Raw genomic sequence first — 18,677 nt, 5'->3', positions numbered from 1 at the left:
GTGTGAGTGTTCATTCTTAGAAATTGAAGAACAATTAGTGATCACCTGTGAAAAGTTGTGGTTTAATTGACTTGTCAAGCATCACTCTCTGGCAGAGGCAAGGATAGAAACCAACTCTCCAGGGTAACATTCAGGTGCCTTTACCATAAGACCATTCTTTGTTTTCGTGCCATCCCTTATATATTCACTATACATCATCTAACTTCCGTAATAAATGAGGTCTTACAGCCAAGAGCCTCATTCACTACATAACCCTGATTCATTTCCAGAGCACGGTTCATCGTGTGCTCTGCAAGAGGCAAGGGACCTATGGAAAATCATATGTGATCATCTTATTAAGGACTGTATTATAATGCATATTGACAAGGGGGCCCAATTAAGGTTGCCCAGGCAACTTTAATTCTGTAACTCACTAACTTTGTGTGCTTGATTTTGAACTGTTAGTGTTCTTGTAATGTAGTTTGTGTGAGTGATTTCTGAGGTTTTTAAAAAAGCAAACTGAAAAAACCTGAATTCTATCATGTGGAAGCATACTGACCCTTACGTAGGTCATCAGCACAGTTAGAACCTTTAGATCCAGAGCACAGCACTCTGAGCTAACTGAGTGACTGATAGCAGTAGTCAGTTGTCATCCTCTATGTGGTTCCTCCACTAGAGGAGGTTGACACACAACACTTCGCCAATAATTTTCACAGGTATTTGCTGATTGCAGAGGAATGCAACCTGGATTTAATTCCAGGTTCTGGAGCAAGTGTGCTCTAAAGGGCATACATGCTTCTTCCCCATTTATCCCTGAGCCTGACCCTATCTGCTTATATCTTCTCCAGCCTATCCCTGTGTCAGTTCTTGTCTCCCTTTCCTTTGCCCCCAGACCTCGTCTGATCTTTAGCCTCCCCTCACCTACTTCTGGCTCCCTGTCCCTGTTCCTGCCTCTCTTTCCCCCTCCCCCCCCCCAGTTCCCTGTCACAGCTCCTAGTCTTCCCTCACAGATACCTTACCATAATTTACTTGTTCACCCCCTACTTCATGCCTCTAGCTTGGTTCGGTTCCTTACCCCTGTGCAATTCAGTCAATCGCTTCCTTCTCTTTTATGGTATCGGGATACCAGCAGCAGCAGCAGGAACATTCAGAACACACGAGACATTTTCCCTGTTCCTCAGTTCCTGTGCCTGGCAGCACAGTAACCCACCCCTCACCCACCATGAGCCTCAATTGCGGGGAAAATCCTGATTAGTTCCTCCATCTCTGGGTCGGAGCATGCTCAGTACAGATAAAAATCTTCGGAGAATTTAGCTGCCAAAATCTAACCAGTCTATATTGAGCATGTATGCATTTAGATTTTTTTGAAAGGCTTATTTCTTGGCCTGATTTTAAAGGTTTTTTCATATTTTTGCACAACACAGAGTACTTGTCATCCTATGCTGTGTAATGCAACAGAAGGTATGGACCCACTTCAGGCCATAGATAGAAGAGCTGTTTTATCATATGGCTCAGATTATTCCAGTTGCCAGTAAAAGTGTGTATATTACCTTTTAAATTATGTAATGCCACCAAGAACACAAGTTTGCAAACATCTTTCCAAGATCCACTCTGCTTGGTATAGGAGAGATACCTGTTGGTAGTTGAGAGACACTCACACTTCTTAGAAGGCATGATATTTTTTTATTTCTCCTTATAGGTTGCCTTGGTAAGCCTTTGTATCCATCACATAAGTGAATTGTTTTGTCCCTCCTGAAACCAAAATTTCCCTGTTTTGTCCCCCCTGAAACTGAAAGCATCCAGTTCTGTGCAGAATGGAAGTTTAGGTTCAAGTCACAAGTCCAATCTTATTTCGTAAGATATACTTGAAATTTCACCTGTATCAGCAGATTTAAAGCTGTTCCATGCACCCACCACTGGCACAAAAGATACTTAATCACAACTCTTGATGTTTTTAGTTAAAAGAAAATTAATCTGTTCAGGGAAATCTGTCTATAATAGAAAAGGAGTACTTGTGGCACCTTAGAGACTAACAAATTTATTTGAGCATAAGCTTTCGTGAGCTACAGCTCACTTCATCGGATGCATTTGGTGGAAAAATGCATCCGATGAAGTGAGATGTAGCTCACGAAAGCTTATGCTCAAATAAATTTGTTAGTGTCTAAGGTGCCACAAGTACACCTTTTCTTTTTGCGAATACAGACTAACACGGCTGCTACTCTGAAACCTGTCTATAATAGCTTACCAAGAAGTTAATCAAATAGCATCACATTTTAGATTTTATGTTTTCAGAAAGTCCTAGTATTGAGGTTTCTCTTAGCAGAGTGAGAGTAGATACCTTTAGAAATTCAGACATGGAATGGTAGCTGGTACTGACTAGCTTAGAATTATAAAAATAAGTTTCCTTTGACTACTCTAGCATATTAGAGTGTTTGTGACTTCTGCCAGGGAGAACAAATTATTATATAACTTAGAAGCCCAGTGACCTGCTAAAAGTGTATTATGGTAAAAAAGTGGTAGCCAAACAGAATTTTCAAGAAGCAGTTACTGGGTCTGACAGCACTCAATTAAAATTTATTTGTTCTGCAGACTTTAAATTCTAAGAGTCAGATGTCTGCATCTCAGTCTTGGTTTCTTTTGGACTCCAGGACTATCAATTTGTTTACTCCTGTCTGTTCTTTTTTAGGATTTAAATTTACAGTGGATGCTTTTTTCTACAGTTTCCTATGGATGTGTGGTTGCTTCATGACACCCTCTTAAACCAGATGAGTCATTCATGTGAATCTGGTTCATCAGACAGATGTACTACCAACAATCTTAAGCTCTTTATCTATAGAATTTGTTTACCTCCTTGCTATTCTGCTGTCTCAGAGATAAATCAGTGTAAGGGTTTTTAAATATACAAGTTAATTTGTTTGGCTCCCACTTAAATTAAATCCTATTAGAATCATAGCTTTGTTTCCAAGCTAAGCTACACACTATAAAAATCACTCTGTCATTTCCATACAAATAAGTATCCTGGTGCCCCTGAGCCATCTTACAGTCAGCATGTACTATTTTTGGAATCAGCAAGTTCTGTTTCATCAGGGCCCTGCTGGACACCTGACATTAGCCCTTTTGTCAGTTTCTCTGCAAGGGCTGCAGCTGAATGTCAGCAGGGACTCCCTTCAGATAGACAGGCTTTTGCCTTGAGTATGCATTCAGCATAATCTGTATCTCAGAAATGTTGCCAAAATGAGAACACTTTGAGAACGAGAGAGAGAAAGAAAGACTTCCTTATTTTCTCTCATGATTTGCGATTGAGTTTTGCTTTAGTGGCCCTGGTTTCTTCTAACATTTGGAGCATGGTTGCTGCCCAGCTCTGTGTAGCTCATTCTTTTCTTGACATATGGAATACTCTCATTTCAGGGAAGACTTATAAAGGTAGCTTTTTAGTGAGGACTTTTAGTTTTCATATGTGTTGAGATGCTGGTAGGAAAAGCAAATTCATGATCTCATGTAGATTCTGCCAATTTCTGTGACTACTAAGCAGTTGAGATAGAGAGAACTTGTGGTGGAATCCCTCTACTGGTAATGCTTATCTCCCTGTAAGACACCATACAGTCATTCCAACTTCTGTTCTCAGAGGCTTTCTTTAACCTTGTGTAACGGGGTTGGGGCACCTCCTTGTGGCCATGTCTGGGGATTAACTTCTTTCTAGTCTGATGCCCCCTTTCTGTTGGTTGCTCACACTACGTTCCCCCTCACTCTCCAGGACTTGCAGTGCTCCTTCTTTGTGATTCAGCTCTTTGGACAGATCGATGCCCCTGAAGGGTATGATTATACAATGAAGTCCCACTGGATCACCTGTTTGTATGCCGTTCCAGACAGTCTTTCACTTTAAGGCTAGGTCCTGTGCCACTTTCCCAGCAGCTGGGAGGAAACCTGGAGTCGCCCACTACTATGTACTCCAGCCTAGGGACCCTATATCCAGCAACTATAGTCTGCTTGCTCCCAGATTCTGTTGTTATTTCACTGGACTCCTTCCCTGCTCCCTTTTTTATCTTCTGTTCCACCACCCTTGGTTTGCTGACCCTCCCAGGGGACTACTTCCCCTCTTTGACATCATGGCAGACACTGTAGCCCCAAACAAACCTCCCTTCTCCCAATGAGACTACTTCCCCAGCAGCCCCTTTCTGTTCTCAGCTTCATCCTTTTATACAAGCCTAGCTTGCTCCCTCACAGGTGAACTTTATCTTCCATTAGACATTATTGATTCCAGTCTGTGCTCCAAGTGCAGCATAAGAGGTTAATTGACCGAATTTAACCTGCTGTGTCTTCTGTGGGGTGGACATCCCATCACACTTTGATAAACCTAGTTTGCTATCATTTATATAGTATTTTTCTGTCCATTTTCCTTTTTCCCTGTAAGCTTTCTGTGCTCTATTGATCATAAAGGTACATGTACAAGTTACAGAGACTACAAAGGTAACTCATTCTTTCCCAGTACTTAGCATTTTGCATCTAGAGAGTTCATAGAGAGTAGCTTGGTCATTGAACAGAGCTGCAGAGAACCACAAAAAACTTGTGTGTCATCCTGATGATGTACTGGCATCTACATGTTATGAATCTGTCACAGTAAATAATTAGTTGTGTCATATATTGACAATCATCATGACACAGTATTATGTAACATTGGCATGGTTTTTCCCTTGGTGCTGGGATAGGCGAGGAACTCCTTCCTCTCTTCTGGCTGCTAAAAACGAAGTCTTCCTCCTCATCATCTTGACTGCTGGGAGGGAAAGGTGTGTGTTACCTCTTTCTACCTTGACCTGACCTGGCTGCTGAGACAGAAGGAAGAGGATGTCTGTTGCTCTCTTTCTATTTTAGTCACACTTTCCTTCAACAGGAGGGAAGTCACACTAGGGCTTGCCACACCATCAGTTCACTTATCTCAGTGCTTTTGGAACTGCATTGTATATACTGAGCAACATAGTATGCTTTTGTGATGGTGCTTTTCTTTCTACAGGATTTTGATCAGACCCAGAGGTTCAGAGTTTTGTATGCCAGCACATCAAGAACTGAATGAGTTATATCAGCTTTGAGTTGACTATCCCGCTAAGACCTCCAGGGTAATCACTTACATTTCCTCTGAAAGATTCTCTCACTACCTTTTCATCTGCAGAGCGCTAACGCACTAAAGAGGGAAGTCTTCATGTTCAGTGAAATCTAAAGACACTGTCAAGTACTGTAGGTTCCAGTTTTTACCTACTCTTAAAATTGAGCTTTCTGTTAACAATATGTTAAAAACTACAGCATCTTCTTCATGGAAACTGAAAGTATTGAGTGTTTAAAAATATTAAAGACTACAAAAATAGTCTTACATTTATTTTGAGATCATGTGAGACACTTGCAGTGAGCTCTTTCAAGCTTGTGTGAGGTTTCAAGTGAATTCAGGATCTGAAACTAGGCTTAGCTTTTCAGTGGTCAATATTAGATGGATTTATAAATAATATGTTCCCTTTCTTTCTCAAGGAATTGCAGTTATAAAAGAATGCAGGCAGAGAAGTGGATGAGAAACAGTGGTAAAACTCAGTTTATGAGGGAAGTGAGTATGTCCTATTTAAAATGTAGAAGAACAGTATGCCTACCCAAAGAACCACCTTATAGTTCATACCAACAGGGCACTGTTCACTGGTATCAAAAACAGAAAAGCAGCCTATTAGCCAGCAGACAAAAGAACTCTAGAGAGCAATAATATACTGGGAAGAAGAGTGTGTCAATTTTCCTGCATCTTAATTTACTGCTACACTGCATACTATCTTTTTTTTTTTTTCAATTAAGTAGTTCAGAGTACGTAATTGTAAGCAGTAATTCATAAACATATTGCTGATCTCTTATTTGCAAACTATTTAGCTCTCTTCTTTCTTCCTAGGAAACATACTTTGACTACATTTGCTAGTTACTGACCCTTCCATGGGGTACAGCATATCTCCATTGTCCTCACCCATGAATCTGACATGACATGAATCCCATAAGTGCTGCTTCTGTTGGCATCAACATTTTTCTCTTTTACCATTACCCTATTTGAACTACTTAAAATAGCTTTCAGTTTCTCAGCTCAGATGTTGATTGTTTGCATCTGTGGAAAATCATTTATGCTGAATTTGGGGAGATGATTTATACTGGAATAGGTAGTAATGTTTTCCTGGGGTACAGCTTTGCCTGAGACATGATCCTACATCAATTAGATTATAAAAATTCAAGTCTAGGAAGTTTGTTGTGGTGACTTCTTTTTAGTTAGGGTTATAAATAGCCTAAGACTGATTCTGTGACAGTACAGGAAGCCACTCTGCTGTTCTAATGCACATGGCGATTCAGAGGAAGCTGCTTCTCCTGCCTTCCTGGAGGGAGGAAAGTGACAGCGTGGGGGCGAGGTAAGTGTAGATACATGTGAAATATGGGTGTTAAGCAGACCATGCTCTGTGGTTGAAATGGGATGAGTATATTTTCCCAAATAAAGATAAGTTCCATTTTGGTGTATAGATTGGCTACCTTAGGTATTTGCACTGAGCTTAGTGGAGCACTTTCCAATTGTTTGGTGCAAATTCTCTTGTTACCAGTGCAGCCCCATTGGTATTGCAATGGTGTTAATTAGGAGAATGTGAATGCATTAAATTTGTTCTTAAAATTTAGTCTGCATGGATGAGTTGGATAAACTGTAGTAGTTTGGCTGCCCGCCTTCCTCCTCATTCACATAACATGCTTGCTGTTGCTCTTCTGAGCTTTAAAGTGTGGAGGTGTAATGACATTTTTGTCTGGAATGCAGCTTGGAGTAGTGACACTGACAATTTGTTTCAAAGAAGATTGAAAGCTAAAAGTGCTTTACAATTCCAAGTTGTGGTGTGCTCAGCGCATAAGTTTTCTTCCATTTTGCAAGTAAATGAGTGGGTAGAAATTCAGATTGCAACATACACTTTACTTTACAGCACACAACAAATAATCATCTATGTTCAGGAATACACCTGCGTGAGAGGTCCAGAACCATCATTATAACTTAAGTACTATTTTCTGCTGAACTGAAACAGTAACTGTCAAATATCATAAAATTACAAATAGAAGAAAAGGTCAAATAAGCCTCAAAAGCTTGAGATAACTCCCTTGGGGGGGATCCCAAATAATGGGGCTTGGAGTGTTTGAACTCTCACATAGTGATGAAAGTAGTATCAAAATAATTATTTACAGCCCCACAAACTGCCTTCATACATCAGTCCCTAAATAACAGTAGCTGTTAAAACCACAAAGATAGACTAAATTCATGTGTTTATGAAGTAGCAAATATCTCTTACTCCCTGTTCCCTTTTTCATAGGAATATGCAACAAACAAATTACTGGAGGAATCCTACAGTTTACTTGATTACATCTCCTGTGCATTATACATCTTGCAGTGAAACTCACTTTCTGTATTTAACTTTCAAATATAAGGTCCCTTCCCAGAGTGGTTTATTTGGATTTTATTTAGAGTATAAACTGCTAGGCTATTTTGCCTCCTGTACATCAGCTAGCCAAGAGATGACTGTCATGAAACCTGTCCTTTCTAGTGCTTACACTATTGCTACCACTGGTTGCATCTGTGCTGTTTTTGGAAGTTGCTGTAATATAGGCACTTATTTTTCTAGTGTCGAATTCAATTCAGCTGGCCTGTTCAAAGGCAAACTGATTGGTGTCAGTCTCTTTGCCTTTCCCAAGAAAAGAAGATAGTTTTGTGGTTGTCTCAGATTTGTCAGTCAGACCTCCTTTCTATTTTTGCATCTCCTACAAACTTCCTGTCTTGCCTGGATATTATTTCAATCAGTGCCTTGTTTTTTTTCTCTGTAAATGGAAATAATGCTTACCAGCTCACAGAGCAGGTACATCTACGGAGCAAAACAAACAAACAAAAAAACAACTCTAAACCCCATGGAAGCAAGTCTCAGAGCCTGACTTGGATTCATGGTGCTCATGCTATGGGGCTAAAAATAACAGTGTGGACATTCCCACTTGGGCTGGACCCTGGATTCTGAGACATAGCTCCCTCACTGGATTTCAGAGCCCAGAACATCTACACTGCTATTTTTAGCCCCATAGCGGGAGCCCTACAAGCCTGAATCAGTTGACTAGGCTTTGAGACTCTCTACCGTGTGTGTGTGTGAGGTTGCATTGTAATAGAGCGAATTGTTCTGCAGTCATACACTGACATCTTTTTAATAATAATGATTCTTGAGGAAGGGGATACAAAATGTAGAACCAATTTTTTTAAATAATTTGATATTGCTCGTTCATGATCTACCACAGTGTTTCCTCCCTCACTCTATTAAAAGGTCAGCACTAACAACCAGTGTCTCTTTATTCCTTGATGGTTTGCTGATGTCCACAAGGAATTGCTTTACTTCTTGGGCCTTTGATGCTGAAATGATATGAACTGTGAATAACAGGGTAGCGAAGTGTTCATTTATACTTTTCAGTATACTGATTTTTCCTGGTAATACTCTTCCATTCTGGGCATTGACTTGCACAGGTGGGTGGAGGTGGGGGAATTTGGAGGTGGAGGATCTTTCTCCGTCATTCAGGGCCTTACAATTTGCAGCTCAATAACTCCCCCCCGCCCCAAAGTTGGGGAAATTATAGTTATCTGCTGTCAAAAATGTTGAGTGTTGGCAGCTGTTGTGTATTCCTTCTGACTGACTGGTCAAGAGGATTCAAGCAGCCCAAGTATTTACAATTTTTCACTAAGGAAGGGAATTCACTGATTTAGTTTTCTGCTTCCAGCACATGCAGATGACGATCCAGGCTCTCCAGGATGAGCTTCGGATCCAGCGGGACCTGAACCAGCTGTTCCAGCAGGACAGCAGCAGTAGAGCCAGTGAACCGTTTGTGGCAGAGCTGACAGAGGAGAACTTCCAACGGCTTCATGCAGAGCATGAGCGCCAAGCCAAGGAACTTTTCCTGCTGCGCAAAACCTTAGAAGAGATGGAACTGCGCATTGAGACTCAGAAGCAGACCTTAAATGCCCGTGATGAGTCCATCAAAAAACTGCTGGAGATGTTGCAGAGTAAAGGACTGTCTTCAAAAGCCACAGAGGAGGATCATGAGCGGACAAGACGGTTGGCTGAAGCAGAGATGCATGTCCACCACCTGGAGAGCCTGCTGGAACAGAAGGAGAAGGAAAACAATATGCTGAGAGAGGTGAGTGACCCAGACATTAATTTATCTCAAAAATAATTCATTCCATGAGCGATCTTCCTGTCCCTGCTTTCCAGCATTAATCTCTGCTAATTCATGCTTGTATACCTTCCATTCCTTTTCTGATATTCACTCTTTCACCACTGTGGGATCAGCATTTCCCATGATGGATAGGCTGCAGATTAAAAATTAATCTGATGGAGTTCGTCCCCTAAATTAAAACCTCTCAATGGTTTCTCTTGTTTGTTTTTGTTTCCTGTTCCCCCCGTCCCCATCCCGTCACCTCCCAGCTCTTGTTTGCCTTTACTCCCCACATGAAGCTGTGGAAGTTCACTATCATGGGAATGTAACGTTCATTCAACTTTTTTTTTTTTTTTTTTTTTTTTTAAACTGAGAGCAAACATCTACCTGTATTTAGGAAAGCACTGAGAGAAATCTTGGCAGCATTAATGGATGATCACTCTGCAGTTTCCATGGAAACAGTTGACTTGCTGTGAAGGGTTTTTATGATAAAAACATTAGCTACCTCAGATGCACAGCCAAAAAAGGTTATTTAAAGGAACACTGTTGCAAAAATTTATAACAGAACAGTACTTAGATATGTATTCTATATTGTGGACATATGATGACGAGCATTCTTAAGTATAAATCGCCCACAACCAGTTATAATGAAATGTAGGCTATAATCCTTCAAACAGTACTTATCTGTCTGCTGATTTTCATGTATTTCTCTAAATGTGCATCCCTCAGTCTGCAGCCAGCATCATTAAATTTCTTGTCACTGTATTTCCCCTATTACCTGTAGATAATGTAACGATTAACTCTGAAAATGCTGGCATTTTCCTGTTGATACATGGATTCAACAAAGGCAAAGTTTTCCAAAAAGTTAGGGTTGCAGAATTATCATCATTGCACATAAAAATTTGGTAACTGAACATACATATAACTGGGTTCATAATTACCAAGTTTGCACACACAAATTAGTCACATAATTGCACAGGCTTTTTGTTCATATATTTTTTGAAAATCTGGCTTATTTGTCTGTCTACACACAGGGCCCAAACCTGATCCTTTGGAAACAGAAGGGAGCAGGATCATTCACAGAGTTTCTGAGATGGACATTCTGGAGCAACCAAAGGGTTGCATAACTCCTTGTTATTAATTTTCCGTCTCCTGTCCATTTACATTTGTGCTTTTATAGGTTTCTCTATGTAAGGAAGATAGAGTCCTGAGAATTATCCTGGCCAGATTTAGGCCATTTTTTAGAACAGTAATCTCTTGAATGCCTGGCATGAAGATATTATATTTCCAGACTTTCTCCATTCAGGGTTATTGTCTTTTTAGTAAACATTGTTACTGTTTGTCTCTCTCCAGGCTTTTATTTCTGCAGACGCTAACATGGCTTTGTGATGGGGGTAGACTAGGCCCAGAAACCCCCCGCTGGAGACATCAGAATCCTGCCACACTTGTCTCAGGAAAGGAACAGTGGAGAGGTCCTCCAAGTGGGCTAGAGTGGCTGCAGGGGAAGCATCCTATCAGAGAGGCTGCAGGGAGAAGCCAATCAGGGCCCAGGAGGGTTATATAAAAAGAGCTGCAGACCAGAGCAGCAGTTAGTTGCTGCCTGGAGCTGGAGGAGAGAGGACTGTGTTCCTGGCTGGCTGAAGGAGCAGCAGGATCACAGACAGCTCAGTGTGGGTAGGGGACCGGGGATCTAAGAAGGAGCTCGTGGGTGGCTGTTGGGATTGAGCATAAGATAGTTGACGGCAGGGACCAGAGGAACAAAGCAGGAGCTTGTGGCTGGCTTCTGGGACTGAATAAGTACTGAGCCCAGGGAGGGCCGCAAAAAGCGTCTCCATGGAGGCAGCCCTGGGGGTATGGACCCATACCAGGGCTGGGACAAGTTAAAGACTGTATACCCGGAAGGGTTTTGTTCCGTTTCACATACGGCCAGTGTGTGTGACTTGGCTGGATGTCTGAGTCACTGAAAAATTGCCTGAGAAACCACTGATGGTCACCATAAACTGAAAGACTGCGGATGCACCCAATCAGAAGGGGGCGCTTGTGAGAGGTGGGTGCCATGCCATTACAATGTCCTGACCAGAAGGGGGCTTGCAAGAGGTGGGTACCATGCCATTACAATTTTCTGCCCAGAAGGGGGGCTCAGAAGAGGTGGGTGCCAGGCCATTACAGGCTTCCATTTTTTCCCTCGCTAAGCACCAGCATCAATAGTGAGAAGTCAGGAGGAATATGTACTTCTTGAGAGAGAGAGAGAGAGAGAGAGAGAGAGAGAGAGAGAGAGAGATTCTACTGCAGAGCAGCAGGTGTTGGGAGTGAGACATGAGATAAGGAGTCTTCAAAGTATAGTTGAATAGCTGGAAATCTTACATCTTGGGTTATTTAATCCCTAGGCCTTCTCAGGAAAGGATTTCTTGTGGAGAATAGAGAGGTTACTGTATGGTCAGTTTTATTGTGTGTCTTAGGCAAGCAACATTTGGAACTTTGCAATTACTTCTTGATGCCAATCCAATTCTGAAGCATCAAGGAGGGACTAGCAGGATATTTCATAATTTATTACTCGAGTTATTGTTTCATTGCCTTCTCTGGTACATAGAATTGATACATTTAGAAAAAGTAATTCCTTTTAAACTAGTGTAAATGGTGGCTTCTTTGTAATTTGAAGTTCTTCTTTGAGTGATGTCCCTATGGGTGCTCTACTGTAGGCGCGACAGCACCCCCTGCGCCTGGGATTGGAGATCTTTAGTAGCAGTGGTGGTTGGACCGCACATGCACTCCTCCCTATCTTGTGTCATGAGCAGCATCTATAGATAGGACTGTGCAGTCCAACCACCCTAACATTCCTGGACTAAATAATGGAAAAGCTAATATGGGATTCAGGCAATAAAGAATTAAAAGAATTGGGAATATAATTAATACCAATCAACATGGTGCAGCCTTTTATTTTATTTAAAGATGAATTTAGTAACGTTGTATTATACCATTGTGGGTTCGGCTCTGGTAGCTAGAGTTTCAAGCTTAACAGAGTGAAAGTCACCTTTGCGACTTGCTTCAGATTTACAGTCTCTAGGAACATAATAGACCAAGGTTATGGACAATATATACATTTACAAGTCCAAGCTCTAGTCCATTTTAAAGTTTTATTAAAGTTACAATTAAGGTTATGATTACCCAAGCATATGGAAATCCTGTAAAGACCTATGCACAAGTAACAAATATGGTCATACTCACATTCTTAACCATATTCTTAGGGTCTGATGGATGCCTTGTCAATTGATCATCAATAGAGGGATGGTTCCTGATGGAGTTTTCCTGTAGGGGACTAATTTGACTCAGTCTGGAGTCCTCTTTTATCTTATGATTCTGACTACACATATGCTGTGCGCATGTGCATGAAGGTGTCTACTCTATTTTTCCTTATTTGTATTGTCCCCCCAAGAATATTGGGGTATCCTGTTTTTTTATAAGTTGTTTGTAGTTCCTTTTATTCTCATTAGCTTTGATGAACAACCTTTTTCTTGCGGGTAAGGCATGTACTAGAAAAAATGTGCCTCTAGGTCATTTTGTGATCTAAAATTAATCTTGTGGCTAATTTTTTGCAATACCATTCATTGGTACATCTTTTTCCATAATCTTGCGGCATCCGGTTATTCTTTGGTTACTTACTTATGTCAAGCATTTCTTAAGCCTAAGGTGTAGTATGGCTAAGCTAAAATATTACAGGCCTCAGGCTGTAGGTCTTGTGTTTCAGCCTTACTTACTTACTTACTTACTTAGCTAATAGTTAGGGCCCTACCAAATTCATGGTCCATTTTGGTTAATTTCGTGGCCAAAGGGTTTTTTAATTGGTCAATTTCATGATTTCAGATGTTTACATCAGGGTGGATTTGATTTAAATCAAATTGATTTAAATCACTAGTCAGGAAGACTTGATTTAATCATGGATTTCTACATAACAATGCATTCTTGTTGGTAGTTATAACCTTAATACGTATTCTTCACAACTCAGAGATAGATATAGGTTTCATTTTAGAAGGTACACACTATACATTTTTGAAGTGATTTTGAAAACTTTTCAAATTAGTTTTACAGCTCTATCAGAAAATGAATGATTGTTTGGTTATTTCATTTACCAAAGGTAATCGAAGTAGCTAGAAGAAAAGGAATACTTGTGGCACCTTAGAGACTAATTTATTTGAGCATAAGCTTTCGTGAGCTACAGCTCACTTCATCGGATGCATTCAGTGAGCTGTAGCTCACGAAAGCTTATGCTCAGACAAATTTGTTAGTCTCTAAGGTGCCACAAGTACTCCTTTTTCTTTTTGCGAATACAGACTAACACGGCTGCTACTCTGAAACCTGAAGTAGCTAGTTCACCTCCCAATGACTTCATAAATATCTCCAATTCAACAGATTAATCATTAGTATTTGGAGGATTTTCTTGCCATGTTGTATTAAGAGGAGAACATCACCAGACAGACATTTAAATTGTTTTATTTAACTAAAACAACAACATTATATATTCTGGATTTTTTTCTTCAACAGCAAACATAATATTTTAACAAAACAAGCTTATGAATTTTTGAATTTAGTTAAACATTCACATTTTTTAAAACCAGGGGTTTTTTTTGTTAAAATTGTTTTTAACTAAAACAGTTAAATGAAATATAAAAAACAAAAAATAAAAATTAAATGACTATGTCAGCCAGGTCAACATGAGAAATCTAAAATATTGGCTTCTGCAGCTAACTCAGTCATTTTCATCCTCATTTTCCTGTTTGTTTATAATCTGGAAAAGAAAAACAAGCTTTCCTGCTTTTTCAGGTCCCAAACGATTTCTCAATTTGGAATGAATTAGTCCAAAGGAAGAAAGTATTCTTTCTACACCGGCTGAAGAAGGTACTGTTGTTAAAAGTGACATGATCACTTCAACAGTCTCTGAATCCAAGTGCTTAAGTGACTTCCACCAGTTCACTGGTGTGACTTTCTTTAAAACATCATCAGCAAACATCTATTTCTTGAATGGTTCATCTTTAGCTCTGAAGTTGATTATAGTTGGCATTATGGAGGGATGATTTCTGGATGTCCATGTCATAGCCAGCTCCTCTTCTTCAGCAGTTAACATTTCACCCTGGTACCAAGTATTGAGAATATTTGCAAGAAAGTGAGCTGAACACAGTGCTTGTCCCATTCATTTTTTTTAATGCTTGTAATTTAACTCTGTCATTGCATATTTCTCTTTTTAAGATCTCACTCAGTTCCTTCCAAATTTCAACAGCATTAGCAATAAAACAGCTATTTCTTTGCACTTTGTTCAAAGCTACAGAAATAGGCTTCAGGGTACTCAGCATGTGTTCAACATTTCTCTTAAGCCCAATGTTGAGAACTTAGGCTGTGACAGTGCCATCTATTTTTTCACGATTTTGTTCACAAACTGTTATCAGATTAGGCCAGTTCTTGATACAGTGCTCAAACCAGTTCACTACTGAGTTCCATTTCACGTCTTATGGGAGAGTTAGCTTGGTTCCTCCCACTTTTTTCAGAGCAGCTACTGCAAAGTGGTTGTTATGGAAGTATTTTGCAATTTCAACAACGTTAGCCGTTATTTCTGGAACACTGAAGTCTTTGAGTATGTCTTCACTACCCGCCAGATCGGCGGGCTGCGATCGATCCAGCGGGGATCCATTTATCGCATCTAAGGTAGATGCGATAAATCGACCCCCGAGTGCTTTCCCATCGATTCCTGTACTCCAGTGCCACGAGAGGTGCAGGCGGAGTTGACGGGAGAGTGGCAGCAGTCAAGACTCACTGCAGTGAAGACACCACTATAAGTCGATCTAAGTAAATCGACTTCAGCTTCGTTATTCACGTAGCTGAAGTTGTGTAATTTAGATCAACCCCCCAACCCTCACCCGAGTGTAGACTAGGGCTTTGGCTAGGAGGTGCATCAAATGGGCACTGCAGCCATATGTTAGCTTGGGATTCTTCTAAATTTCTTCTCATCTTGGATACATTTGCAGCATTGTCTGTGACGAAGCTACATACTAGACATTTGAATTTTTTTTCAGTTTGTTATAGCTTTTACTGCTACTTCTTGTAAGTATTCTGCTGTGTGTGCATTTCCTGATGTATCAATAGTTTCTGTAAGGAAGACATTCCCTTCTTTTGTTGTCACACAAGCACATACAACAGGATCATCAAGACTCAGGTTAACAATTTCACTCTCTAGACCTTTTACACACTGTTCAATTTCTCTTTCATACACTTTATGTAGCAATTTGCCTGGGGTATCTGCTCTGTTGGGTTGACTGTATCCTGGTCTTAATGATGGAACCATGTTAATGAAGTGTGGTTTCTCAATCAAATGGGAAGGAGAGTTTGTTGCATAAATAAACGGGGCAATTTTTTCATCAATTACCTCTTTTTGTAATCTGCCGGTTCTTATCACAAACATATCTGTGGTTGTTTCTGGATGATGGAGAGTGTTTTTTCTTTTTGCTACAGGTGATATACTGTGGCTGTGTGACCTACATGATGTGACTGAAACACTCTCAGTGGCGGATAACTCTGAAACTATAGAAAATGATAGTGATCTTGAAGGTGGATAGTCTTCAGAATCCTGTATGTTGCGGATGGATTCTCCTAAACAAAATAAGTCAATGCAGTTATTTAATTATTATTATCATACTGCTCATTTAGTATTACTCATTGCATTCACTGACACTCGGTACTCCTTTAAAGGTGAAATTGTAAAATTTTGCAGTTTTTCAGCTATTTTTTTTTTTTTATCACAACTGCATCTAAAATGATAGTGTCATATATTTTTTGCTCAAACATGAAAATTCAAAAATAGTCCAGAAGGAAGACAGGCAGTCCTTAAGAAAGAAGAATGAAATAAAAAAGTTTACCAACCTGAAGATCCTGCATGTTCAGACGTGTTCCTTTCATCATCTTCAACGCACCTTCCTCCTGAAAAGGAGCACTTCTCATGATGTTGTTTCATTCGGGCAACCAGGGCTTGCATTTCTTCGTTGATAGATCTGCATTTTGCATGCATGCCTGTCTTACCCACTGGTAGAGGAACTTCATTAAAATATTCCCAAACTGGGTCTCTTTTACAGCCGGCTGTCATTATAGGTTTTCCCTTCTAATGAGAGAATGGTATGGTAGATCTCAAATCAATAAAGGCTGCACTCAGAAAGACCTCAAGACTTCTGGAATATGCTGCTCAAATAGTTTCACTTTTGTTTCTACTGCCTGTCTCTTCCTTCTCACAATTCTCTCCAGACTTCTTCTCCTTGTCCAGTTCTATTCCGCTCTCAACAATCTTCTATTCACTGAACTTTTTGAAACTTTGCACTTTTAGAGAGAGAGGTAAGGGATTGACTCAGTATAAATAAATTTACATATGGACAATAGGGTTGAGGTCTGTTGTTTCTCACCTCTACTTAGTTAGTTAGTTTTTTTTTTTTGTTATAAACATTTTTGCTGTTAACAAGCATGTCATTTCTGGAGACAGAAATCCACAGTTTGAGAACTGCAAAATTAAGCATCTCTTAATTTTAATTATTATTCTAGACTGAGCACTGAGGCCCATTGGGTAGAAAGAAAGATTAACCTAAATAATCTATACAGAAGCCACTGGGATCCCATAAAATTGGGTCCCTAAATCCATGAACTATAGGAACTTATTTACAAAATTTTTCTTAAACATTACATGAGTATATTATCTCATACTATAGAATTAGCATTTATAATCCTTATTCCATGATGAGATGTATTTGACCTATAATGTATCTTAATTAAAACGATATTTAGATGCTTTTTGAGGAAAAATCCTATTTTATTAAAAAAAATCCGATTTAAATAAAAAAATCCAATTTTTAATTTTTTAAAAAAAGTGTTGTGATCATGGGGGAAAGAGGGGGGATTTGCAAAGCTGTTCTAAGGGGGTTATAGGATTGCCACCTCACTTCTGTGCTGCCTTCAGAGCCCAGCTCTGAAGACAGCAGCTGCACAGTTTCCTGCAGCTGGAGGAAGCTCTTGGAGGTGAAGGTGAGTTTGATTTTGCCCTGCTGTTGGGAGCACTCCATCTAGGGGCTCCTAGCTGCTCGTCCTGGCTGGCTGGGAGGGACAGGATTTGCTCTTCCCCTGCATGGCCACTCTTGAGGGGAGATGAGACCCAGCTCTGGGTACTTCCCCTGGCTGCAGGAAGCTCTGTAGCTGGGCAGCAGCCCTGGAGCTTCCTGCAGCTGGAGGAAGTTCTTGGAGGTGGGTCTGATCTCCCCCTTGCTGCTGGGAGTGCCCAAACTAGACCTCACCCACTGTAACTTGAGATCATTGCTCCTTGTTCTGTCGTCTGCCACCACTGAGAACAGCCTAGCTCCATCGTCTTTGGAACCCACCTTCAGGTAGTTGAAGGCTACTATCAAATCCCCCCTCACTCTTCTCTTCTGCAGACTAAATAAGCCCAGTTCCCTCAACCTCTCCTCATAAGTCATGTGCCCCAGCCTCCTAATAATTTTTATTGCCCTCTGCTGGACTCTCTCCAATTTGTCCACATCCTTTCTGTAGTGTGGGGCCCAAAACTGGACACAGTACTCCAGATGTGGCCTTACCAGTGCTGAATAGAGTGGAATAATCACTTTCCTCGATCTGCTGGCAATGCGCCTACTAATTCAGCCCAATATGCTGTTAGCCTTCTTGGCAACAAGGGTACACTGTTGACTCGTATCCTGTTCCTTGTCCACTGTAACCCCTAGGTCCTTTTCTGCCGATCTGCCGCTTAGCCATTTGGTCCCTAGCCTGTAGCAATGCATGGGATTCTTCCGTCATAAGTGCAGGACTCTGCACTGTCCTTATTGAACCTCATCAGATTTCTTTTGGCTCAATCCTCAATTTGTCTAGGTCACTGTGGACCCTATCCCTACCCTCCAGCATATCTACCTCTCCCCACATCTTAGTGTCATCTGGAAACGTGCTGAGAGTGCATCCCATCATCCAGATCATTAATGAAGATGTTGAACAAAACTGGCCCCAGGACCGACCCTTGGGGCACTTGACTTGATACTGGCTGCCAACTAGACATCAGGCTGTCCATCGTTACCCATAAAGCCCAACGATCTAGCCAGCTTTCTATCTACTTTATAGTCCATTCATCCAATCCATACTACTTTAACTTGCTGGCAAGAATACTGTGGGAGATCTTATCAAAAGCTTTGTTAAAGTCAAGGTATATCATGTCCACCGTTTTCCCCATATCCACAAAGCCAGTTTTCTCATCATAGAAGGCAAGCAGGTTGGTCAGGCATGACTTACCCTTGGTGAATCAGTGTTGACTACTTTGATCACCTTCCTCTACTCCAAGTGCTTCCAACTGGATTCCTTGAAAACCTGCTCCATGATTTTTCTGGGCATTGAGGTGAAGCTGACCTGTCTGTAGTTTCCCTTATTCTCCATCTTCCCTTTTAAAAAGATGGGCA

At 40.7% G+C, this 18,677-nt stretch overlaps 1 protein-coding gene across 1 annotated transcript in view; it reads left to right on the top strand.

The window, feature by feature from the left end:
* ERC1 (ELKS/RAB6-interacting/CAST family member 1) overlaps window positions 1-18,677 on the top strand; it is a 563,466-nt gene that overhangs the window by 112,656 nt on the left and 432,133 nt on the right. The window contains 1 exon segment of the mRNA XM_038395866.2: window positions 8,767-9,183. Within this exon segment, the coding sequence (XP_038251794.1) occupies window positions 8,767-9,183 (417 nt within the window).

The sequence above is a fragment of the Dermochelys coriacea genome, chromosome 1, assembly GCF_009764565.3.
Source record: "Dermochelys coriacea isolate rDerCor1 chromosome 1, rDerCor1.pri.v4, whole genome shotgun sequence".
NCBI lineage: Eukaryota > Metazoa > Chordata > Testudines > Dermochelyidae > Dermochelys > Dermochelys coriacea.
This window is presented reverse-complemented; position numbering and strand designations above follow the sequence as displayed.